Source organism: Mandrillus leucophaeus, unplaced genomic scaffold, assembly GCF_000951045.1.
Source record: "Mandrillus leucophaeus isolate KB7577 unplaced genomic scaffold, Mleu.le_1.0 Scaffold566, whole genome shotgun sequence".
Lineage (NCBI taxonomy): Eukaryota > Metazoa > Chordata > Mammalia > Primates > Cercopithecidae > Mandrillus > Mandrillus leucophaeus.
The window spans coordinates 253000-280128 of record NW_012106097.1 but is presented as its reverse complement, the minus strand read 5'-3'; the positions used below and the strand labels follow the sequence as shown (position 1 = coordinate 280128).

The following is a 27129-nucleotide window of genomic DNA, read 5'->3' as shown; positions in this document are numbered from 1 at the left end:
CTGTCTTCTATAATCTGCAAGCATAGAGCTACGTGACACCAGTACCAGCAGTACCACCCAGCATATTACTCTAGAAGGAAGCACAGAAATTATCAGGTTTCTTCTCTTTTACTTTGTATCATGGACAAATAAGTAACTTGCCCAGGGCCATACAGAGTGAATCCCATATCTCCACTGAGCCATTTGGTTTTGATGGGGGTGGACTGAAGAGAAGAACTTTAAAAAATACTATTGGAAAGCTGAACTGGACCAGTGACCAGCCTCTGGATTCCTGTGATGATTTGTATCAGTTACCATTTTGAATATCATGCATATGCTATGGTCACAGATCTCTTAATGCATCACAAGGACAGTTGGAAAACAATTCAGTTGAGATTAATTGGTACTGGTGTATTTTCTGGTTGTGGCTTTTCTGCCTTGTCTGTAGTTTACACACCAATCCATCAAATTATTTCCTTCCTTTTTCTTTTTCTTCCATGTTAGGTGTCTGTCTGGTTCCTCCCTTCTTTTTCAAAGAGAAGATCAACTTTCTGCCCCAGATCCTTCTTTCTCCTTATCTGTTCTCTACTTCATTTTAGTAACATTTCTGTGCAGACAGCCTAACAGACCTGACCTCAGATCTCTGGCCAGGAAGTTTTTACTCAAATACTTTGACAGTGTTTTACTCATCTAAAAGTGAATATGATCCCTAGACAAGTATGAGGCTGAAGGTGCGTCTCATTGGACCTCACATGTGAGCATACGTACGTGGGAACATGGGGGTTCTTTTACAGGTAAAGTCATGGGGAAGACAAGTCATAAACCACAGTGGTTTCTCAAAGGCAGTGATAGAGATAAGATGATGAAGAAACTCCTGTCTTCTCAGTATTCACAGTTTTGTTTGAGTAGGGATGTCTGGAAAGGGGAGGAGTATAATGCTAACGTTTTGCCTTGAAGGGATTTATGAGTTGCTCATATTTATATATCATGCATATCATTTGTGCTCATACTCTTGCTTAACCATTGATAGTACTGTATGCGAAACTCCACATATTGATGTACTCTTGTTTTTAGTGATTACCTGGTAATTTTGCCTTCCCCCCATTCTTACCTATCCTAATATGGCCTCTTTTTTTAGCCTTTCCAGGTAAGCAAACTCCAAAGCCTTAGTCGTTGTTTTGAGGAGCTAACTTTAAAATGTATCTATTCTATTGAAAATCTTGTTGCTTTATCCACTGAGGATAAATAGCAGTGAATCAGCTAGGAGACCTTTCTGGTAACCTGTCACCCCAAATGTAGACACTCCATTTTGATTTGCCTCAAGCCCCCTTAATAGATGAAGGGTTGGTTTTTGAAAATGAAACTGTAGCTTGTTTAGTAAAATTGCTTGTTTCTGTGGAGGCAATGTGCCAAAATTAGAAGCATCTATGTTGCAGCTGTAAAGCAGTCTGGTGCCTCTCAAACAATAACTTTGTCAGTTCATTTTTATGGCTGAGAAAGTAGCAGTCTAGGTGACCAACTTTCTCATAATTGCTTGGGGGTGTTTACTGACTGCCCTTGATCAGACTCCAAACACTTCAGAGGTAGGAGAGCCTAACCTATTTGTAGTGGTTATTTACCCTCAGCCCTCAGCCTGCCCTTTGTTTTTTACTTACAGACAAAAGAGTAAAAGCAACAGGCTGGTCTGTAGGAACTCTCAGTTACTTTCCCGGCCGCTTCTGTGTGGTTTTAGGTAAGACAGAGACTGGAACTATGTACATCAAACTAAGTATCTCAGAGCCCTTTATTAGGTCCAAGCCGCTGGACAACTTAGAGGATTTTTATTAACAATCAAGACTCTTTTGTAAAATTAAGTTAATTTTAGGAGATTGATGGTCCCTTCCAGCCTGACACTGGAGTGATGATGGAGTGAGTGAGCAGCCTTCTAGATTGGAGAGAAAGTAGCATCAGGTAGATAAACTGTGACTCTGTGTTTTATGGAATATTTGGTTCTTTTTTTTCCATTTCCATAATCACTCTTGATTTTCCTTAGTAGTTCTAGTCCATACATCCTGGACATTTCTTTCTTGCCTTTGGATTTTAAGTGCATGAGTTAAAAGAACTAAGCTAGTAAACCACATTAGGATGTTGTCAATAAAATGCCCTTACAATGTTGTTAAAGACTTTGCTTTATGGCAAGCACTCTTGCAGGGGCAATGGCATAGTCAACCCTGAGAGTAGTTAAAAGGGATCCTCTGTGGTTTGCTTTGTAAGCCTCACTAAAGCAACAATAATTGAAATCCTTGAAATATATTGAGTAATGATATGTTGGTAAAGCAATACATGATTATTACTTGTCATACAACTTTCAGGTTGGTGATGTTTTTCATGTTCTTTCATTTGTAACAGATGAATAATGTAAAACAGCTTGTGAGGAGTACAATGACGTTTTGTTGTCTGGTAAATAATTTCAGCACTATTTGCAAAATTGCCCTGCTAGAGCATGACCTAGGAATTGTAAAGCGGAACACAAATAAAATAGGAAATGTGTATTTGCCCATGAATTCTTCGTGGACTTGTTACAAAAATACTTGTTTGCTGTCCTGTCTTTTGCTCACTCCTCTGTCCCCACTGAGAGAAGAGGGCCTTGTGGCCAGGCAAATGTGATGGAAGTGGGAGTACGTGAAGGAAGAGTAGACAAGGTTTTATTCATCTCTGTTCCCTTTCATAACTCTTCCTAAGAGCAGAGAAAGCTGGTGAGAGAATGACAGGCAACCCTGTTAAAGACTTGGGGGCCGGGCGCGGTGGCTCACGCCTATAATCCCAGCACTTTGGGAGGCTGAGGCGGGTGGATCACCTGAGGCCAAGAGTTTGAGACCAACCTGACCAATATGGTGAAACCCTGTCTCTACTAAAAATACAAAAATTAGCCTGGCATGGTGGCAGACGCCTGTAATCCCAGCTACTTGGGAGGCTGAGGCAGGAGAATTGCTTGAACCCAGGAGGCAGAGGTTGCAGTGAGCCGAGATTGCACCACTGCAGTCCAGCCTGGACTCAGGGCCAGTGCAGTGAATAAATTCTGCCTTGTTCCTGCTGAGACCTCCCTTAGTCGCTCTGCTTGCATCAATTTTTAATGAGCAATCTTTCTGATTCTTGTCTCTACAAAATGCGTAAACTTTAGTATGATTATTTAACATCTTAGTCTTCATTTTACCTCGGGGCATTTAAAATTTAAATAGCCTTGTTCTAATAAGCAGAATAGGGGGTAATTTTTTACCCTCAACAAGTTTGTCTAGAGGATACCACTAGGAGTTATACTCACCTGTTCCTATTCATCTCTCCTGGGAACTCCGTCTTGAGTTTGTTATTAGCTGAAATGCTAATACGTGCTCTTTACTCTGTGTGAGAAAGTCCGAGGGCCTCGGATGCCCGTCATGGGCCAAAGAGAAAAAAAATGCTGGGATGGTTTGCTTTTAAGGTTTTGAAATGAAGCACTTGATGCTCTTTCTGATACCTTTGTTTTAATTTTGCTGTTGATATTTGCAAGGACTTTACTTGTTAAATATCAGAAGCCTTTTCTCAGTATTATTGAGTTGTATTTGTATAATTCCTTAGGGCTTTAATGTTTACAAGGTCCTGGTTTAAGTATAAATAGGTTTATCTTTGGATTACCTGCTGTTCCAAACCTGACATTAAAGATCAAAACAAAGAAAGATGGGATCTTAGTATTCATTTAAATAAGTTTAACTGGCTAGGCACAGTGACTCACACCTGTAATCTCTGCCCTTTGGGTGGCTGAGGTGGGAGGATTGCTTGAGGCCAGGAGTTCAAGGCCAGCCTGGGCGGCATGGTGAGACCACATCTCTACAAAAAAATACAAAAATCAGCTGCGCATGTAGTGGCTTGTCTGTAGTCCTAGCTACTCAGGAGGCTGTGGTGAGAGGATCACTTGACCCCAGGAGGTTGAGGCTGCGTTGAGCTGTGATCATGCCACTGCACTCCAGCCTAGGTGACAGAGCGAGACCCTGTCTCAAAATAAATAAATAAGTTTAAATGATAAGGTAATCCTGAATGTTGTTTATTTGTAGAGTAAGTAAATTATGTTTCAAATTGGGACAAGGTGATGAAGTTTAACTTGAAGAGCAGAGTCCTGAGACCCTGGGAGATTCAGCTTTACCGTCAGTCTGGATGTATGGAACCCACTATTTTTTGTTTTTCCAGAGATCAATTTCTTGGACCCTTTCTCAGAGATCTTCTACCTAACTCTTCAATTATTTCTGTTGCTGGATCAGACTTTGACCAAATGCTCATGCCGCTTGAGTTGCCTGGGCTATGTGCCTGACTCCATGCTGAGATACACAGAAATCTCAGGCCAAAAGCTGGGTCTCCCCTCCCCCCACATGGTTCTGTGCACCTGTGCATTACTCATTCCGCATGCCATTCTCTCCATAATTAAGAACAGAAATGTTTGTTCTCGTCAATGTCATTGTGTCCTTGGCATCCTGCACAAGGTCTGGCAGTTACATTGGGTTCAACAAAGGTTTGTTGAACTGAACAAAGTAACAACCAAGAGTTCTAAAAACTGGAGTTGAAGATTATACTACAAGCCTGTTTCCTGGTACCTGATGTCTTTGACAGTCTTAAAGCTTGCATTTCTGTAGCCCTGAATTTAAATCAAGTTCTTTTTGAAACCATGTTAGGTCATCATGCCTGCTGTGAATGGATTCACCAGCTTTCTGTACCATTCATTGCTAGTTACTGAATTTTGAATATTCTTCCCCCACCCACTCTACGGATAATTGTTATTGTCCAGCTCCAGAGTTCCTTGCCTCTAATGAAACAATTGCTGCTGCTTTATGCAGTAGTTTGTTGTTTATGTATGTGTTAAAAATCTTCTGTGTGACTTTCAATTCCTTACATCATCTTGCACAATGAATGTTGATTGAATTTAATAAAACACAAGCTAAGAAAAGCATAGTATTATATATTTACACAGTAAGTGTATAGGTTTTTTTTTTTTTTTAACCATTTAAGCCTAAAAACAACTTGATAAAGTAGCTAATTGGGTAGATTCCTCAATTTCAATGAAACTGAGGAAAATTGGGATTTAAGAAGCTTGTCTTATGTGAGAATTAAACCCTGGTCTTTCTGCTCCTGATGCCCTTAAAACAGCTAAGTAACAAAACAGGTTCAAAGAGGAATGTTTGAAAGAAAAGACTTGAATTTCAAATTGGCAAGACAGAATTGTTAACTAACGCCGGCCTTGTGATTTGAAATGGCCAAGTGAGAAGATGATGGCTACCCTTATTTAAGAATTCTATCAGCAACTCAGTTTTGGTTCTTGGTAGTGATATACATTGAGGTTTTAGCAGGAAAATTTAGTCATGGAGCAATTTGTTCTTTTGGCCATTTGCTCCTTTTTAAAGACAATGACTGGACCAGACTAGAAATTCTTGAAATAAAGCCAATGCTAGAGAAACGGAGATCGACTTTCAGAAACAAAAGGCTGGTCCTTTGATTTACAGCTATCTGAGGACATCCCGAAAGTTCGCACACCCAACTTTCCAAGATTTCCTAGAAATTGGGGAAACAGGACAGGTAATCTGGGGAGACACAGAGGAATAGGGTTGGGGGGAGTAGACAACCATGACAAACCAGCCACCCTTCCCTTGTTCTTTTTATTTTCTTATTTTTTAATAACCATAATTAGGTTATCGTGAAGATACTACATTTTCAAGAGGAGGATATTCTTGCCAAGCTACAACATGGAAAGATACTTTAGAAAGAAAGAATGTGAAGAGCAAAAAAACTCACTTGCTCATCTACGAAACTGTGTAACTCATTTGCTCATTTGGCGTCTGTGGTGAATGATTACACTGTGTTAACCTCTTTGTTCACATGGTATTTTTCTTCTACTGGGGCAGTGTTTTAAGTTGTTAAGATGTTACTCATCAAGGCACAGTGCTAGGCACTTTATATGCATTACATCTTCCAGTCCTTAAACAACCCTTGAAATTAGCACCTGTCATCCCTTTTGGTAGGCCAAAAGTGTTGATCAGACAGTTTTAAGTAATTTGCCCCAAGGTCATGCTAGAAAGTGATGGAGTCCAGGTGCAAACCCAAGCCTCCCGAGCGCCTTCCTGGCCCGTTTCCTCTCTGGGTGGATGCCGTTGGGAAGAAGTAGTTTTGGTTGGAGAGACCAGTATGCCTTCCCTCATTTCACCTGAGCCAGAGGAATGTGCCATCAGTACCTAGCTTCTGTGTGAAAATAACACCTGGAAAGAAGATGAGTTTGCCAGCGGCAGTTTAAGGAACAAGGGATCTTACTTTCAAAGGAAAGTGTAATTAGAAAAAGAAGGAGAACAGAGTTCTCGTCCCTGTTGTTCCATCTCTTGCCTGCTCTTTCCTGGGCTGGTCAGCTTGCTTCTGGGCCTCAGTTTGTTTATTTGTAAAACTGTGAGACTTCTATTATATCCTAAGGGCCTTTGACCTCCTCAGTTCTGCAGTGACTAAGGTTTCCACAAGATAATAATCTCTTTAAATCTTGTAAAATTTATACAGTGCCTGAAATGCCTCCTTGTGTTTATTTATTTATATGTCTGTATCCCCACGCAGTTGCTTGTGGATAGACAATGCATCTGTTGGCTTTTGCATAGCACAGTGTCTAGAAATAGTGTCTTTGCAAATATGAATGTATATGGAATAAAAATGTGCTCTCAAGAGATTTATATGCCGTTGCTGTTTGGTAGCTTGTTAGTAACCCCAGTTTTACTATTTTATCTTTCTTTGGTTATTGGCATAATTTTTCAATTCTTTTTTTGTTAAGGTGAAATGCATAGAACATAAAATTAACTCATTTAGTAAATACACCTATTCACAATGTTATGCAACCACTACCTCTGTTTCCAAAATGTTTTTCATCACCCCAAAAAGCTGTACCTATTGAGCGGATGCTCCTCAGTCCTGCAAACCTTCCACCCACCCTCCTGCCTCAGCCTTTGGCAACCACCAATCTGAGTTCTGTTTCTGTAGATTCATTTATTGTGAATATTTCATATAAGTGGAGTGACACAATATGGGTGATCTTTTGGGTCTAATCCTAATGCTTTCAAGCTTTGTCAGCCTTGTAGCTTGTATTAGTGCTTCATTCCTTTTTATGGTTGAGTAGTATTCTCTTGTTTGTACCTACCACATTTTATCCATCCATCTTCTGATGGACATTTCAGCTGTTTCTATCTTTTGAGTATTGTGAACATGAACACATGTACAGGCTGCTATGAACATGCCTGTAGATGTGTGTGTTTGTGTGTTTTCAATTCTCTTGGATATATTACTTTCAATGGCAAAAAGCAATTACTTTTGTACCAACCTAATACAACTAAAAGTGGAATTAGTGGGTCATAAGGGAATTTTACATTTAACTTTTTTAAGGAAGTGCTACACTTTTCCACAGTTTCTGTTTTACTTGCCTACCAGCAGTGTAAAAGTTTCCAATTTCTCCACAAACTTGCCAACATTTGTTATTTTCTGTGTGTTTGTGTGTCTTTGTCTTTTAATAGCCATCCTAGTGTGTGTGAAGTGGTATCTCATCATGGTTTTGATTTGTATTTTCCTCATGATTAATGATATTGAGCATCTTTTTATGTGTATGCATGTGTTTGTGTGTTGACTACATATTATCTTTAGAGAAATGTCTATTCATTTAGCCATTTTTAAGTTGGGTAGTTTGTCTTTTTGTTGAGTTGTGAGAGTTCTTCATCTATTCTGGATACAAGTCCTTTATCAAATATGATTTGGAAATATTTTTCCCATTCTATAGGATGTGTTTTCATTTTCTTAGTAATGCCTTTTGATACACAAAAGTTTTTATTTTAACGAAGTTCTTTTTATCTATATTTTGTTGCTTGTACTTTTGGTGTCTACGGATCTGTTGCCAAATGCAGTGTCATGAAGATTTACTTCTGTTTTCTTCTGAGAGTTTTATTATTTTTTTAAGCTTCTATAAGTAGGTCTATGATCCATTTTGAGTTGATTTTGGTATATGATATGAGATGGGGTCCAAGTTCATTCTTTCTGCCTATTTGGGGTCCCTGGAATTTTGATAATATTACATTGACTCTAGATCACTTTGAGTATTATTGCTAGCTTAATAATAAATCTTCCATGGATGGGTGTGGTGGCTCATGCCTGTACTCCCAGTACTTTGGAGGCCGAGGAGTATCACTTGAGCCCCAGGAGTTCGAGATCAGCCTGGGCAATATAGTGAGACTCTGGCTCTATTAAAATCAATCAATCAATCAGTCTTCTGTTTCATGCTACTATTTAGCAATGTTTTGTAGTTTCAGTATACAAACCATTTACTCCATTGATTAAATTTATTTCTAGGTATTTTATTCTTTTGGATGCTGTTGTGATTGGAATTGTTTTCTTAATTTTCTGATTATTCATTTCTGGTGTGTAGAAACACAATTGGCTTTTGTGTGCAGATATGATACCTTGCAGCTTTACTGAATTAGTGTGCTAGCTCTAGTAATTTTTTTGTGGGATATTTGAGATTTTCTGTATGTTGGGATATGTCATATGTGAGTAGATAAATTTTATTTCCAATTTGGGTGCCTTTCTTTTTCTTGCCTAATTGTTCTGGCTAGAACTTCCAGTACAATGTTGAATCTCAGTGGTGAAGGTCGGCATCCTTGTCTAGTTCCTGATATTGGGGGAAAGTCTGGTTCATATAGTCTTCTGTCTCATGAAGTCAGAGCTTATCAAAGCATGGTCCCTAGACAGCAGCATCCACACCACCTGAGAACTTGTTAGAAATACTCATTCTTGGGGATTCCCTCTAAACTTTCCAGTTCTGACACTGTGCGGAGTGGGGCCTAGCAATTTGTATTTTAAGAAACGCTTTAGGTGATGTGGATGCACATTGAAGTTGAAGAACCACTGTAGCAGAGTTCGAATTTCTTTGAAGTTAGTGTCTGTGCTTTATTTTCTTTGTATTCCTTTTAGTTCCCTTGTGGGATTAATCAGTGTTGAATAATTAAAAAAAAAAAAAAAAGAAAGAAAGAAATTCAGAACTAACCAAAGTGCCTACATTATCTCTTAGCTTGTGTAAGAGTCTTGAGTCACTATGAATGGTTAGAGATTCATCATTAGACATTTATGAGATTCATCAGAAGATCTCACATTTTGTATGCAGTATTAGACCCATTGCAAACAGCTTAAGTGTACTTGTATTTAGACCATTTGTTCTGATAATTACTTTCACCATTATTATCTGTTTACCTACTAGCTGTGGCCTTATAGCTACTTCTGCCAGCAAGAATTTCTGTTCCTCAGCGATTTAAAAAGACGGAAGGGTCACTTTTATAGGATATATTGGATTTTATCACATCGTTATTTCATCTTTGCCTTATTTTCTCATTAGTTTTATCTTGCTGTGTTGTGATATCAACTCCTTTGCATCCTTTTTGAGCAAGACGATATTTAAATCAATTAGGAAAAAATGTAATCTATTGCAACTAAGGGCTATTGTTGAAAAATAGCCATTTAGTCATACAAGTACCAGTTTATAGACAAGTCCAATAATTATATGAATTCATTACCTGTTTACATGTATTACATGAATACTCAGATGATAAAAATACCATTTAAACGTGCCTGAAATTATAATATAATTGATTAGTTTATGGCTGATCTTTTTCTAAGACTTGTTTTAAATGATGATTTATACCCTGGATTCCCAGTTGCCACCACTTTGAGATTTCCAAACTTTATTTGTAATTCATCTAATTAGTCTAGTTCTGTCTGCTCCCAGAATGGGTGAATGTTGTGAAGATAGCGTCTGAGATGTGTGAGCTCTAGGTCAGTGGTTCCAACCGTTTTGGCACCAGGGACTGGTTTTGTGGAAGACAATTTTTCCATGGACTGGGGGTGAGGGAGACTGTTTCAGAATGAAACTGCTTCACCTCAGATCATCAGGCATTAGTTAGATTCTCATAAGGAATGCCTACATCCCTCTTCACGATAGGGTTCGCTGCTGATTAGGAATCTAATGCGGCTGCTGATCTGACAGGAGGCGGAGCTCAGGCAGTAATGCTGGCTTGCCCACTGTTCATCTCCTGCTGTGCAGCCCGGTTCCTAACAGGCCACGGACCACTATTAGTGGTTGGGCACCCCTGCTCTTGGGGATCCCTGGTAGCAGGGAAGAAATAGAGGATGAGGCAGAATGATCTTGCAGCCTTGGTGCGGGCTCAGGAGCTCTCCAAGAGCTTGTGTGGTCCTAAGAATACAATGTTGCTGGTCTTTCCTTTTGTCTCTTTGATGTATGAATACTGTCATAGAATCATTGCATTAATTACCATTGATTGAATAATAAAGGCTCTCCAACGTTTCTGGTTCAAGGTTTAAGTAAATGAAAAATAAACTCATTAACAAATGCTAGCAGACTTTTAAGACTTTTAGGAACTTTAGGAAGAGAAATTAGTGTTTTAATTAGGGAAAGATTACAATAATATTGGACATTCTCAAACACAGTTGAGCAGAGATAGTAAACTCACAGATTGGGAAATAAATGTTTAGGAAGACAATAACTTCTTTTCGTACCACTATGGTGAATGAGATTTTATTTTGCTAGCTTTTAAACTCCAAATTGCTTATAGTTGTAATGGTTTATTTCAGAAAGGAGAGGAACTTGGGGTTCTAAGGCAAGGTAGAGTTTTGGAAACTATTAGTGCATATTTATAAATGTCCTTTGAAATAGTTTTGATGACAGTGACAAAAGGGGGAACAAACATGTTAAAGTCATTTGGCTACTCTTGAAATCAAGACTGTGAAAAAAGCCTTTTCTAGCTGTAAATCACATACTTGTCCTACATTCTTTAAAGCATTTTACACAAATGACTTTAACAGTTTTAGGGGTCATGCCTAGGGTTAAGAGACTATTTGCATGGTAAACATTTTGGTGATTAAAAAGCAATACTTTATTGAGGTGGTAGCACCTCTGTTCACACTCTGTACTGTGAAACATTTTATTTTTACCTAATGAGGAAGGATTGTTCCCTAAGTCAATGTTGTACCAAGTGTATACTTGTTGATTTTATGTTGCATGGGTATGGACTATTAAAAAGCTTTAGTACTTGTAATAGTAACAAAAAAATTTTTAAAAAGCAACCAAAACTATCAATAAAATTATAAAAAGCATTGTAAAGAATAATGATAACTGGTAACATTTTGATGAGTGATTATTGTGCCATGCACTGCTCTAAGCGCTTTTGCACGTAATGAATTTAATCTTTAAACCTGACCATATGAAGTAAGAACTGTTATTCTCACTTATGACTATTAGGAAGTAAGGCTCAGAAAGGCTAAGTGAATTGTTCAGGGTCATACCACCAGTGTGAATAGTGAGCTGGGGAATAAAACCAGGCAGACCTCGCTCTTAACATCTGCTGCATCGAGCTGTGTACATCAGCCCTTGAATTTCACAGACAGTGCTCAGGATGGCGCAGACATCCCATTGTTTATGATTTATTTTTAATGAATCAATTAAAATACAAATATTGAGTAAATACACAACTCTGTGTATGGCTATGTCAAAAATGCTGAAGCTGACGGGAAAAATGGTTTTGGAAACCAATGCCTTCAGCGATTGGTGGATGTATTCGTTTAAATTATACTTAAGAATTAAATTGGGTCATGCAGTGATCCATTTTTATGCCATTCTCTTCTTTTGCTGTGTTTATTTTTTACAGTTATAGAGATGATCAGATAGTTTAGTGATTTGGTGTATTATCTGTGGATTTGGATTGAATGCTTGGCACTTGGAATGTTAGATAAATATACAAATGTTCTTCCCTGCTCCTGTTTTCTTTCCTATTTCACAGACTTGTTCTTATGCTCACCAGTGTCCCTGTCCCTTTTTTCCCTACTGAGTCCTCTCCTGTGAAGTGGTCATAACACTGGTTGTACTGTGAAGTGAAAGATCCATTGTATGCACATTTAAATGCAGCACTGGATGGCAGGATCTGCCTTTTGCCAAATAAAGTGTTGTATTTCTCTTGGTTTTTGTTCCAGCTGAGCAATTTTCATTGCTGACAGCACAACATACATTAGGATAAAGCAAATAAACAATGCAAGGCACTTGGAGCCAGGAAGTCCCATCTTGGACTAGAAACACAAAGTTTTTCTATTGACATTTGGGAGGAGGGCTGCTAAATAGGCGAGCCAGCCACCAAATAGAAAACCAGTGGCCATGAGGTTCTTGCACTTCTAGGGAAACCATTTGTTTAATCGTTAGATCTTTGAAAGGTGTCCGAAGTTGATTTTGATGTAACAGCGGCCAGTTTCTTTGTAATTAAATATTAACTCAAAACTATATCTTGGGTAATTGTTAACCTTGCCATTCGTTGTTTGCCTTAGACATGTAATTAACATTCATTGAATTTAGCTTTTTGTTGTTGTTTACGTCTTTTATTAACTCATACACAATTGCTTGTCTTCTGTTTTTAAAAACGTTTTTGGGAAGACAGAGTCTTGCTCTGTGCGCAGGCTGGGGTGTGGTGGCTTGATCATGACTTACAGTAGCCTCGACCTCCTGGGCTCAAGCCATCCTCCCACCTGAGCCTTCCAAGTAGCTAGGACCACAGACACGCTCCACCATGCCTAGCAACTTTTTAATTTTTTGTAGAGATGGGATCTTGCTATGTTGCCCAGGCTGGTCTCAAACTCCTGGGCTCAAGTGAGCTACTGCGCCGAGCCTTGTCTTCTGGTTTGTTGAAGCAGTAAGTCAGACAATATTTGCTACAATAATGTCTGTCAAATGTTTGTGACTGGCCATAAAAACTCCAGCACCACATTCATCTGAAGGACACTGCTAGTGAAGGCCACTCATTTTGCTGTTGTCATCTACCTTATCGTATCTCAGGACATCCAGCTTAATCTTTTTCTATTACGTTTGTTCTTCTTGGGAGTGGTATGACTACTTCTATGAAGTCCCAACACAAGATGAAGAGCGGACTCCTTTTGAATGTGTAGTTAAGACAGAGTATGTTCATCTTTCAGTTGCTTGCCAGCAAAGATCAGTCTCTGCTGATCAGGAGAAATTCCTTCTTTATTCTGGATCTTGGCCTTTGGATTTTCTATTGTGTCCAAGGGTTCAGCCTTGAGAGTGGTGCTTTTTCTGTAAGGACTTTTACGAAAATCTGCATTTTGGTCATGGTTCCATCCCAGATGGTGGATCAGAAAGCTGAATTTCCTATTTTGAAACAAATTTCTTGTTAATTTAATGCTTTACTTTGAAAAATCCAAGTAAATTTGGCATTCATATTTTTAATAGTTCCTTATTTTAAAATATGATCTAGGCCTGATGCGGTGGCTCACACCTGTAATCCCAGCACTTTGGGAAGCCGAGGTGGGTGAATTACGAGGTCAGGAGTCTGAGACCAGGCTGGCCAACGTGGTGAAACCCCATCTCTACTGAAAATACAAAAATTATCTGGGCGTGGTGGCAGGCATCTGTAATCTCAGCTACTCAGGAGACTGAGGCAGGAGAATCGCTTGAACCTGGGAGGCAGAGGTTGTAGTGAGCCGAGATTGCGCCATTGCACTCTAGCCTTGGCAACAAGAGCAAGACTCCGTCCAAAAAAAAGATCTATTTTTTCCCCCTGCCTTATTCAGTTGGTTTGGAATAATTTAAGGATCTCTTCTATTTCAAATTATGGCATGTTACAGTAATTTATTAAAAATGATAATCTAACTGAAAATCATAAACCCAAAGTCTGTAGGAGCTTTTTAAACCAGAATAGAAAATAATTTTATAATTGATTTGTTTAAATATTGATTAATTATACATTCTTTTAAAGGCCAAATAAAAAGAAAGAAACTTTTTGCCCCACTCTGTTAGACTGCTATTAACTGAGCAATCTTGGTTTATGGAACTTGAGGTTTTGGGAATCATTAAATATTTATAAAGATACTTATAGTTTTGGGTTTTTTGTTTGTTTTCTTTGAGTTGTATAGTTGGAGAATTCCTTTTCATTTGTGGTTTCAGGTTTAGCTTTAAGGCAATATATACCAACTTTTGAGGAAAGATTGTCAAAGTGATTAATTATCTTCAGTATGGATAGTACATTGAAAACACTGATTATTTTGAATAATGCATGTTTCTTCAGCTATTAACATCTGACTCATCTCTTTTAGGACCTGCTGAGGTTCCCATGATGTCACCCAATGGATCCATTCCTCCCATTCATGTGCCTCCAGGTTATATCTCACAGGTAATCCATTTGATGGACTTCTCTACTCACTATGGACACTACGTTACTCCAACAGAGTATACGTTGAGGCTTCAAAGCCATATTCCAGGAGTTAATTTAGGTATCATAGTGCTAGATTTGCCATCATTTTGTGGCACCACATGGTATTTCTTGTGTTTTGCCACTTGACGTACTGGAGAGCCAGAGAAAAGGAAACGTAGAAGGCCTACTAGACTGTCCTCTGGCAAGTGGCGTTTTTATGTTTGATTGATTGGTTGTGATTTCTTTATGGAGTCTCCTGCTTTAGAAATTTCCTTCCACCTGTAATATAACTTTCTGGAAGAAAATTCATAGATTTAGTTAGTTAACATATTAAAAGAGACATAGCTCACATAAACAGGGCCTGCGTTCTGTTATAGATGGAAAAAAATGGAGTTCCATTGCTCCACGATGTGGCACCACCTGGGCTTGGTGAATTACTGAGTATGATGTGAGAACTTGGCTGTTTGCATTTAAATTTCTCTGAGGTTTGGTTTTCTAAGTAAAATGATGGTAATAGGAATCTCAGAGATCTATTGGAAGCGTAAAAAAGCTTAAAGGATGAAGTTATGTTCCTGTGCCTGAATGAGGTATAAAATGTTTTGCATGGCTGGAACATTGTGGACATCTGTATATACTTTAGATTTTGTCCTAGCCTCAGCACAATATACAAATCTCCTGTTTCTGCATAGCTACCTTTCCAAATACCTAACAAACTGTTTTTCTATCTTTCTGCCTTTTTTGTTCTTCCTACTTAGCATAAAATGAAAAATATTTACAATTTTACTCTCCAGAGATGATAATCACTGTGCTAACGTTTTTTTGATTATATCCTTCCAGATGGATTTTTCTTTTCTTTACTCTTTCTCTCTCAGCCTCTGCTTTTAAAGTGGTTTAAAAATATGTAATTTTCAGTTTTTAATGATTTTGCTAGGATGAAAAATTGGCAGCTACATAGGAGAGTTGCTGAAGCAGAGGCAGGAATCAAAGATTTATCCTTTTCTGATATAAAAACTTAACCGTTTCTTCATGTGTAAGACATATCACAGCTACTATAATTTCATTTTTTCCATCCTTTTTTTTTGTGTGTGAGCCAATTTGACTTTATTTATTTATTACATAGCCAGATTGCTGGCCAGTTTTCCTGCTGTTGCAAATAAATGACTTATTTTACACAAGTCTTTGTAAATAAGAATCACTGGAGGGAGGATGGGGTGTAGAACAGGCTCTTCCAGCAGGGATACAAGATGATGGATCACATTCACACCCGCAGTCAGTTAACAGAAAAGAACAAGGAATGTAGAATTCCATTATGTCTCCTGCTCATTTATTTTGAGGACGTGTTTCATTCCATTGAACAGAGTACAGTTCTCACCACTGGGACAGCAAAAATAACACCTCCTTTTATGCTAAAGGTCCATTTATGGAGTACCAGTTAAAAATTGAACATTCTACTGGAGAGAAGCTTCAGTGTGCTTTTTCTTGCTAGTAGTATTGCTGGGGTTGTATTAAATGCAAAAATATTTGTTGCATGTACTAGGAGAAATGAAGAATTTTTGACTTGGATATAGTTCTGATTCTGGAAAACTGTAGAAAATCCAAATAGCAAGGCTAAAAGTAGAGCTGTAAACTTGCTTGTATGAAACTGATGATGGAAGCGTGTTGACGTTCTTTCCCAGCTGATAGTTATGGCAAAATATTCTAGACAATATTGGAAAAATAGTTAAAATGGAATAATTTGAATTGAGAAAGGGAAAGAAGCAGTCTGTAAGGCATGTGAATGACTAACTTCATTTCAGTTGGGCTCTGTGACCAGAAGATGGGTGCAAAGTTAAATGACCTTCAATGATAGTATTATATCTTTTATGACATGTTACAGTAGAGTATCTGAAAAAGATTGTTAATATGAAGAAAATAGAATTGAGAAGCCAATAGGATGTGTACACAACATCATCTTCAAGGCTGGCAGTACACACACTTCAGTGAAATGAGAAAGGCGGAACCAAGTATAAAATGTCTTAGTTGTCTGGTTATCACCAAGAGATAGGAGCAGAATACATTGTTGTCATGCAGGTGTAGAAAGAAAGAAACACACACACACATACACACACACTCTCCCCCTGCAGGCTGGACATATGTGAGTTGTGCTCAGTACTAATCTGTCCCTCTGCTAGTTAGTTCTGTACAGTTATCCCCACAGTCCTCTTCCTAAAATACACATGACTTTCTTGTTCAGGTCTAGAGTTGGTTGCCATTATATACAAATGTAGTTAAAGTTCTGTAGCATGGTGTATATGATATCCATAACACTCAACACTGCTTACCTCTCAAGAGGCACCTTTACCTGTCACCACACGGTCTATATGTTAAACCTCTGTTCCCTAGATACCTTGAGCCTCTTTCCAAATAAACACTTTCATGTCCATTATTTCCCCCTTTCTCTGGAACACTCTAGAGCCTTTCTTTGACAATTCAGTTGTTCTTTTTGGTGCCTCTCCTCAGTGTGACCCTTTTAGAACCTTCATCACAGAAATAGTTGTTCTGTTTTTTCAGCATCTGTGATTCTTTTCCTCCCTGTCGTAGAATATAATGTGTATTTATAGTCATCTCCAAGAACTCATATTGCCTCATGGGGATTGTATCTCAGCATCTAGAATACTGCCTGACACAAAGTAGGTACTTGGCTAAATGTTTTTAAATGTGAATGATTGTCTAAGCATAAGTAAGTACAGGAGAGATTCACATATATTCTTCAATGATTTGCATGTTTAAAGAGAGTAATATAATGCTTAATAGATGGAAAATAATATGAGACTGATCTATACCTGCAAAGAATGAAATGTTCTGAATGTGTTTTTAAAAGAGAGAGGAACGCCAAGACAGTTCACTGGAGAAAAGAATAATCTTTTCAATAAATGGTGCTAGAAAAACTGGATATCCACATGCAAAAAGAGTGAAGTTGAACAGCTATCTCACACCATATGCAAAAATTAACTCAAAATGGATTATAAACAGAAATCTAGGAACTAAAACTATAAAACTTGAGATACAAAATTTTATAACCTTGGATTAGGTAATGGATTTGTATATGTGACACCAAAAGCATGAGCAACAAGAGAAAAAAATAGATGTATTTGACTTTATACAAATTAAAAATTTTTGTGCCTCAAAAGACACCGTTAAAAAGTAGAAAGAGGCCTGGGACTGTGGCTCACACCTGTAATCTCAGCACTTTGGGAGACCAAGGCAGGTGGATCATTTGAGGTCTGGAGTTCGAGACCAGCCTAACCAACATGGTGAAACCTTTTCTCTACTAAAAATACCAAAAAAACAAACAAACGAAAAAAACCAGGTGTGGTGGCACATGCCTGTCGTCCCAGCTACTCAGGAGGCTGAGGCAGGGTAATCACTTGAACCTGGAGGTGAAGGTTGCAGTGAACCGAGATTGCCCCACTGCATTCCAGCCTGGGTGACAGAGCGAGATTCCGTCTAAAAACAACAACAACAACAACAACAAAAATGGAAAGAAAATTCACAAAATGGGAGAAAATATGTACAAATAATATGTTTCAGAAAGAACTTGAATCTAGAATATGTGAAAACCTTATAACTCAAGAATTAAAAAAAAAAATAATTTAAAAGTGGGCCAAGGACCCAAACAGACATTTCTCCAAAGAAGATATACAAATGGCCAATTAGAACATGAAAAGATGCTCAATATCATTAGCCATCAGAGAAATGCAGATCAAAACCACACTGCAATACCTTAACATGCTAGAATTTCTACAGTCAAAAAGACAATAACAAGTATTGGCAAGGTTGTAGGAAAAGTGGAATATACTGTATATGTTAATGTAAAATAGTACATCTGCTTTGGAAAACAATCTGGCAGTTCTTCAGATGGTTGAATAGAGAGTTGCATATGACCCAACAATTGCACTCCTAGGTATATACCTGAGAAATGAAAATATATGACCACACAAACACTTGTACAGGAATGTTCACAGGAGCATTATTCATAATAGCCCCAAAGTGGAAACAACCCAAATGCCTATCAACCTATGAATAGGTAGATGTAATATAATATCTCACTCAATGGACCATAATTCAGCCATAATGAGGGATAAAGAACTGATACATGCTAAACTATGGATAAACCTTGAAAACAGTATGCTAAGTGAAAGAAGCCAGACATAAAAGCCACATATTGTATCATTCCACTTATATAAAATGTCTGCAATAGGCAAATTCATAGAGACAAATAAATCAGTGGTTGCCAGGAGTTGGGGGGAAGGAGTAATGGGGTATGCTGTTTCTTTGGGGAGATAAAAATGTTCTGGAAGTAGATAGTGGTGGTGGTTACTTAACTGGGACACTAAAACCTACTAAATTGGACACTGTAACAGGATGAATTTTATGTTATATAAAGTAAATCTCAATAAAGCTAGTACAAAAGAAGGGGCGAGGGGAAGACAGTGACATGTCCCAGTTATGAATCGAGAAACAATGGGGCAGCTGGGAAAATGACCCCACTTTGAAGTTATTGGTGATGGTGATGGTAACTACTATGAATATTGTGCACTGTGCTAAATGGTTTATTTTTATGTCTAGTTTTCACTGTCCCATCTCTACATAATGAGGATGCTGAGGCCCAGGTTGGAACCAGGATTGCAGCCTATGCATTTCTGATTACAGTGACCTCTTTCCCACTATGATGCAATCTCACAGTCTGTGGCAGAACCTTGTCCTGACGATTTTATTGCTTTCTGGCAGTGTGAGTGTGGGTGTGTGTTGTGCCTACTTATGTATCTCCATTTCTAAAACACCAGCTACTTGTGCATGGTATGGTCTTTATTTATTTACCTTTTTAAAAAAATTTTTTTTGAGACAGAGTCTTGCTCTGTCACCCAGGCTGGAGTGCACTGGCGTGATCTTGGCTCACTGCAACCTCTGCCTCCCAGGTTCAAGCGATTCTCGTGCCTCAGCCTCCTGAGGAAGTGGGATTACAGGTGGGCACCACCATGCCTGGCTAATTTTTGTATTTCTAGTGGAGATGGGGTTTCACCATGTTGGCCAGGCTGGTCTTGAAATCCTGACTTCAAGTGATTCACATGCCTCAGCCTCCCAAAGTGCTGGGATTACAGGTGTGAGCCACCACACCCTGCCGATATGGTCTTTAATTGTAAGAAAATTGAAGAGGGAGGCAAGTAAACCAAGATTTTACAGTAATAACTCTAATCTGATTGAATAGAGAAGTTCTTGATTATAGCAGATTTGTTGTATAAATAGCTGAAAGTCCTTTAAAGATAAATTAATAAAATTGGTCAAATCTGACAAAATACAAATGTCATTAATAAGCAGATAATAAACTCCTGAAGTTTAACAGACAGCTGTGGAGGTGCCATCAACATAACAAGCTTTGTTTTCTTAGGTTGAGAAGGGCTGAATTGGTGAACTTTACAGATACTGTGGACTTAGGGTGCAAAAACAGTGGAATCCTGTCATTTCAGCTCGGTGGTTTCTCTGATACAGTAGGTTGGGGGAAGTGGTGTGTTTTGTGCCTTATTTTTTAGTGGGATGAGAAGTAGGGGGTTCTTTTCAACTTGAGAGAAAATATAGACCTTTTTTTAAATTATGAGAAAGTGGATTTAGGTAAGCGGGAATTTAATCTTATCACAGTCATCATCTCCATTATGTAAAAGCATTTTTGAGTGTGATTAGAGTTGAAACTGAAGGAGAACATGGACATTACTTGGAGAGGCCTTCCTTCAAATTCCACCTTGGCTACTTTCTATGTAACTTTGATAAATTCTTTCACCACATACGCGAACACCTACTTGATGGGGTAGAGAGAAGAATTAAGAGAAGTGTTATGTGAGGTGTGGCACTCAGTAAGTAGTAGCTATTACAATGAAAAAGACTGTTACAATAATTCCAATGGAAGTTTGGCAGAGCTTGCCTTCCTAAATACATATTGAAATCACATGATGTGAAGCAAAATTTTCCTTTCATTGTATACTGGCCATGGGTCTCTGTTTTTTAACCTCACCATTAACTTTCTGAATAATTTATATGTAAAAATTTCTTAAGCAGATGCTTTGAGTTTTATTTTCCATGCTTCCATAGTAATTTATGACACATTTTTTTCAAATGTTATAGGGAAAACTTCATATTGACCCAAAGATTTAAAAAGCATATGAAAAGAAAAAGTGAAACATCCAAGTTAACGTTCTATCATTTGGGAAACTACTCTTCTTTTTCCAGATTAACTGTTGTAATCCCAAAACTTAGTAGTCAAAATAAATATTTTTGTTGTGAGAGTAGAAAGAACAAAAATAGCACATTGGACTGTTTTGGGGATTAATTAATGGGTCAGTACCTGTTGAAATTATATATATTTCATTTCCCTTAGCCAGGGAAAGGCAAGAAATGTATTGAAAAATATATTTAAATTTTGGTTTGGTTGGTCATTTGCCAATGATGACTGTTTGGAGAGTTGGCCAGAAAGCTGAAGCCCCTGTGGAGAAACAGTGGGGCCTGTTAGGTGGAAGCCGTGCAATGCTTTTACTCCATTTCACCCAGCCAAGCCAGCTGAGCTATAAACATTAGCCTCAATTGCTTCCCTTTGGTAACTACAGCTGGGGATTAAACCACCGCTTTGTTTCACCTTCAATGTTGTGAAAATGATAGCAGAAAGGCACATGGGGGATTGCCCTGTGCCCTGAGAAACTGAGATTCAGGCCCATTTGGTGGCCAATAAGGGGAACTGGATTCTCTTTCAACACTTTCGGTCTTTCAGAGGAATTGATTTTTCTATAGGAAGTTAGGGAATTGTTCCATAGCGTACAGAGTGTGTGCATGGGGGTTGGTATTGTGTTCCGTGGAAAAGGACATAGTACTTAGGTATCATTTCGTTTCTATTACCAATGGATTTGAAGCAATTTTATTTTTTATCTTGTGGCTTATTTTGTCCAAGGAGCAGTTACAGACAGGGTTGACAATGCTTAAATAAAGAAATATACCAAGGACATCCCCTCCCCTCAAAGTATTGTGCAGGTTTCCTCTTTCGGAGCCTTCTCCCCGTTCTGTACCTTCTCTTTGATTTCTTTCCTTTGTTTCTGTGATCCCGGCATTGTGACATAATAGAACACAGGATTAGTGGGAGGAAACGAGGGCCCAAGCAAGGCTCTACATCCAACTGTCTGTGTGGTTTTAGAAATATTAAGTGATTTATTTGGGTGTATCACTTGTTTACTTGATCATTGTCTGTCTTCCTTTTAGCATTTAAGTCCACAAAGGCAGGGACTTTGTGTGTCCTGTTCAGTCCTGTTCATCACTTGGTCTCTTCTTTCTTGAAAGGTACCCAGCACATAATAGGCATGAATCAAAATTTGGCTATCTGACTGGAGTCATTTTTATCTTGTGGAGGGAGGCAGAGAGGGGAAAGTGAGCATCTCTGGGGTTCTTTTCTGATCTAAAATTAGATGATTCTCCTCTGTTCATATTATTCCTTAACAGGGTATCAAATGAGACTGTAAGTAAGTTTCCAAAAGCAGTCATTACCAAAGCAGTGTGGCACACTCATTGATATTTAGCATTTGATTGACTAGAATGCTAGTTGTCACCTCTATACAAAAATGATAGTTGATTTTCATAGTAGGATTGACACAGTATTACATCCAGAAATGACTTCGGAGTCATTAGTGTTAAATTTGCCCTTTATATTACATTTTATTTAATTGCACAATTATTATAATCTATTTTTCTAAATTAGTAAGTCATATTTGTCATATGTAATAACTTTTTTAAGAAAAACACCTTTTTCTGACCTGTTGGGTAGCAAAACTTTACCGCGGTTAGATGAATTTTACATTTCTACACATTCTTTGAAACTCATTAAGTTCACAAAATTAGAATTATATAATATGGTTATTTTAATCTGTGATAGGTGTTATCTGAATATCTTCAGTATGGATTCTTAACTTTTTATTGTACCGAGGAGCCCATTGGCAGTCTGGGGAAACCTTTTTTAAAGTAAAATATAAAATCCATAGGTACAAAGACCAGGTTTTTCAAAACTGGTCAATTTTTTTTTAAAAAGGTGATACAGTAATTTTTGTGCTGTTTTATTAGCACATTAACAACATCTAGCATCAGATCTAGTAACTATAATAATTTTGAAGTTGTGATGATTATAAAGATTAATATTTCTATAACACTGTAATGTGACATGGAAATGTCACATTTTGTTAGTAACAAAGTCAAAGGTACTGCTAGTACTACTATGATTTGCTGCCTACATTTATAAATCAGGGAAATATAAAATTGCAGTTGGATGTTAGTGAGTAATAAAGATGTAATTTCTGAGATCATGATCCCCTGAATTCTGTTCTTCTTCTTCTTTTGTGGGGGATAAGGGTCTGGGTACCTGGTTAAGGCTCTTGCCCCTATTGGTGAATAGTAATAGTATGTTTGAAACTTAGAACCATAGTTCTGTTACTGGGAAGGGCCCAGACTGATTTCTTGATTCCTCATGTCTAATCTCATAATCTGAGTGGGATAGTACAGCAGTAGAAAGACCATGGGTTTCAGAGTATTCCAAACATGGGCTCTACACTGTACAGCTACAAGTGGAGTAACCATGAAAAATATTCTAACTTCAGGCTTTGCCTTCATTTCTGGAAAGGTATAGCTGTATCCTTCCCTGCAGAGATTGTCTGGGCTGTCTCACAGGTGTGAAAGTCTTGAATGGTAACAACTTCTGTTTAAGGAATTATTTTATGTTGATGAATATGCCAGTTGCCTGTTGGGTTAAGTCTGGAAGACCCTGTTCTGTGTATTGGCATCACTGGAATAAAATGGACCTGAGTGTGCCTAAGAAGCCGGAATGAAAAGATGATGGGTAATGGACAGGCACTGCAGATGCCCACTGGGGATAGCTTTATTCACATCTCAGAAGCAGCTCAACTGGGCACAAATAAAGCCATCAAATGTCTACTTACTGTTTGTCACCTAACAAAGTCTGTCCCCTAAAATAGCATTTCTGTTTAATCTGAAATAATTATTTGATCCATTTTAGTATCGACTGAAACTCAATGGATGGAACTTTTTTCACTTGTCCAGTGTTCTTATGTGCCACACATTTTTTGGGAGGATTAGATTTGATTTTTAATTTTTTAATTTGGTTCTTTTTGGTATTTAGGTCAGTAATATAAATAAAGTGTGAAAGAAATGGAATGGCATTTCCAGTGAGAGTATCTGGGTATGAATCTTGTCACCCAGTTAGCCCGCCTTAAGTTAATTTACTTAATCATAGCTGAGGATTCCTCAGCTAGAATTTAGGACTGTGATGCTGCTTATGTTAGATCTTCTGAATTTTATGCAAGTCAAGTTCTGTGCCAAGTGTTTTATAAACTATTAAGTGATATACAAATTGTAGGAGTTGTTATTGTCACTTTGATTCTTATATCAAGTTAATATGCTGTTTTGCTCTCAGCATCAGTGCCCAGTACTGTGTTTTTTGAGCCCTTGCTTTGAGATAAGGCCTCTTGGTTCTCTGCAGTATCTGAAGAGGCTTAGCCCTCTAACCAGGGAGGGGTTCCTCTTTGCCCATGGGATTCTCTATTTGGAGACAGCTCTGGGCTATGGTAAAGTAGAGCTGTAGCTAGCTAACTGAGGGCTCATCCTCGGGTCTCCAGTTCATAATATGTGTCTCTTGACCTTGCTGAACTTCCTTCTTAATTTGGAAGGTCTTAATAATTTAATTGGCCCTTCCACTATAGTGTTACATAATTCACTGAAGTAGTTGGATCACAGAGATACCACAGAGATCTGTGTTTGTTTCCATTCTCCTGTCCAACCCTCAAGGGTTACTGTCATTGGACAGTAGCACCTGGAAAGAGCCAGGTGTGTCTGGTAAAGTACTCACAGTTGATTTCATTTATATATGCCTTAGCTGTGCCCCTGTGCAAGACTTAAAACTTAAATAAGTGTGAATAGAAGCTTGACTTTTTTTCTGAGTGTATAAAAGTGTTGGCATGTACAAAGCCAGTGGAAGGATTGCCATTTTTGAGAGTGTTCTTATACTGATCACCTCTGAAATAAGCCTGTGGGTAAGATTCATGCCCAGAAATGCTGAAGACAAGCACCAGTACCTTCAGTACCTTCAGCTGTGATTCTCCTGAACAGCAACACTTGATTTGTTAACTGGAACTAACCCTTCTCCCCTCAAGTCTGTATCATACCTATTGCCTGCAATTGGTGTGTGCGTTAAAAATTAAGCACCTGCTGGGCGGTGTGTGCCTTACAGGCCAGAGGATCGCTTGAGCCCAGGAGTATTGGGCTGTATTACACTATTCTGACAGGGTGGCCGCAGTAAGTTCGGCATTAATGTGGTGACCTCCTGAGAGCTGGGGACCACCAGGTTGCCTAAGGAGGGGTGAATTAGCCCAGGTCAGAAATGGAGCAGGTCAGAACTCCCATGCTGATCAGTAGTGGGAACACGCCCATGAATAGCCACCACACTCCAGCCTGGGCAACACAGCGAGACCCTGTCTCTTAAAAAAAAAAAAATTAAACACCAATGGGGTGGGAAATTTAAGATTTCTAGACATAAATGAGAGTGCTCATAAAAACTCTGGGGACTTTTTGTTCATTCACGAATTACCTGATTAGCTAAAACCTTCATTTTGATCACCTATAAAACAGACAAAAGTAGGTGTTTAGACTTAATCACTGGCAAGAACTGTTTGAGACAGACAATTGGAATTTTCAAGGAACTTGTATTTTTCCTGATTCAGAAGAGGATGTCTATTATCAAGCTGTAAGTACTCTGCAGGATAATCTTTTTTGTTCTGATTTAAAGGACTTTTAGAAACCTAATAACATCACCAGTCATTTATTTTTCCTTTTGAAGACAACAATAATCATGTTCTGTGGCAAAAGGAGGTGGTCCTAAACTTAGAATGATAATGAAAGTTTGCAAACATCAAATATTATTTCATCACTGTTAGCCATTTATTGATGTGAAGAGAAATGAGCTTGAAAAGTACTTTGATGTTTGCAGCCACACTTTTAATCTTTAGATTTGAAAACAGAAAAGGAAGTCTGTATATTAGGGTAATATATTCGATTCTTCCACCATTTTTTAATTTTTAATTTTTTTTTTTTTGGGGGGGTACAGGGTCTTGCTCTGTCACCCAGGTGGAGTGCAGTGGCATGACCTCCCTTGCTCAAGTGATCCCCCAACATCATCCTCCCAGGTAGCTAAGATGACAGGCTCGTGCCAGCACACCCAGCAAATTTTTGTATTTTTTATAGAGATAAGGTTTTGGCACATTGCCCAGGCTGGTCTTGAACTATTGGGTTCAAGCAATCGCCCTCCTTGGCCTCTGAAGTATGGGGATTGCCGTCATAAACCACCACAGCCAGCCCTCTCCCACCATTTTTAAGTCAAGTAGCTTAATCCATAAAATACAATGTTTGACCACTTACTATTATAAAACTCTTTTGTTGCTCCTGGAACATTCCTTTATCCTAATTTTTCTTTCTTCTTATGGTACTTGGGTGTTGGTGGTGAGAGTTGGCAGCACAAGGGGGGTTGGCTAGGGCAGGCACAGACCTTACATTTCAAATCTCTACCCTACTTGAAGAACAAGCTTGCCTTTCCTCTTTTATATTATCTACCATATTCGAAAATGCAGAGGATAGAGTTAGTGCAAATTGGGAAAGTGAGTACCGATGCATTTGTACTCCTGATTGGTGAGTAAAATAAAACTGCTCAGTCTCCTATAGGATTAAAGTAGAACTTAACATTGGAGATGTTTGATCTTTCTGTGTAAATGCTTGTAATAAAATCATGCTTATTTAAAATAAGATCAGGAATGATAGATATAAAATGAACTGGATTCAGATTTTCTGTGAATTTAGAATAGGATGTCAGCTATTTACCAGAGTTATGGAGAAAAGTTTTAATAATGACATGCTAATATTCTTGGCAGATACCAAATCTAAGCAGGTATACTTAATTCTTTTATTTATTTATTTTAGCTTGCTTTCTTATTCATTTACTCATTTAACCAACATTTACTGAAAGCCTTCTGTGTACCCAGTTGCTTCTGAGGGACTTGCAGCTGGGTGGGAGAGAGAGTGTGTAGTCCAAGCTACAGGGGAGAGGTGAGCACCAGCCTGGTTGGGAGAGTCCTGGATTCTGCCTACCCATCCCCTGAGTCCATGCAGCTTATTTATATCATCAAACCTTTTTCTTCTCTTTGTTCGTTGTTCGCATGCCCACTTTTATCTGAGACATCGTCTCTTCCTGGAATGACCTGCGAACCCACTTCAGGCATGTTGGCAGCAATGAGAAATTCAGCCTGAGCCTGACTTTTCAACTCATTTGGTCCCAGTTTTCTGTGTCCAGGCAACTCACCCAGTGTTTTTTGCCACCCCGGCAAACTGGCTGCCAGCACATCACACTACGTACATTTGTGGGTTCATATGTGCCACGTGCAGAATCTGTCCGTTTCCTGGCTCATCCTGGGCCATCTGGGGCAGCCTTTTTAATTTTTTTCTTTTGCCTCCTGCCTTTCAAGCTTCTCTTTTGATTCTTGTGGCTTGTAGCCCAGCAAGAGTAGAAGGAAAGAGCTTCAGGAAGTGAGGAGTTTATTAAAATTCCTTTGAAGCATTTCGATTCCGTAAGAGGAACTACCTTTTCTGTTAGCTAAGACAAAAAAACAAAACAAAACAAAACAAAAAAACAAAAAACCTCAAAAAAATGTTTTTAGGAGATGCAGTTTAGTTCTTTTTTTTTTTTTTTGGTGAGGGACAGAGTCTCTCTCTGTCACCCAGGCTGGAATGCAGAGACTCGATCTCAGCTCACTGC

At 38.5% G+C, this 27129-nt stretch overlaps 1 protein-coding gene across 1 annotated transcript in view; it reads left to right on the top strand.

Moving 5' to 3' along the window:
* FNDC3B (fibronectin type III domain containing 3B) overlaps positions 1 to 27129 on the top strand; it is a 310570-nt gene that overhangs the window by 101612 nt on the left and 181829 nt on the right. Inside the window, exon 3 of the mRNA XM_011998294.1 lies at positions 14155 to 14231. Coding sequence (XP_011853684.1) covers positions 14155 to 14231 — 77 coding nt within the window. The remainder of the gene's footprint in view (positions 1 to 14154; positions 14232 to 27129) is intronic.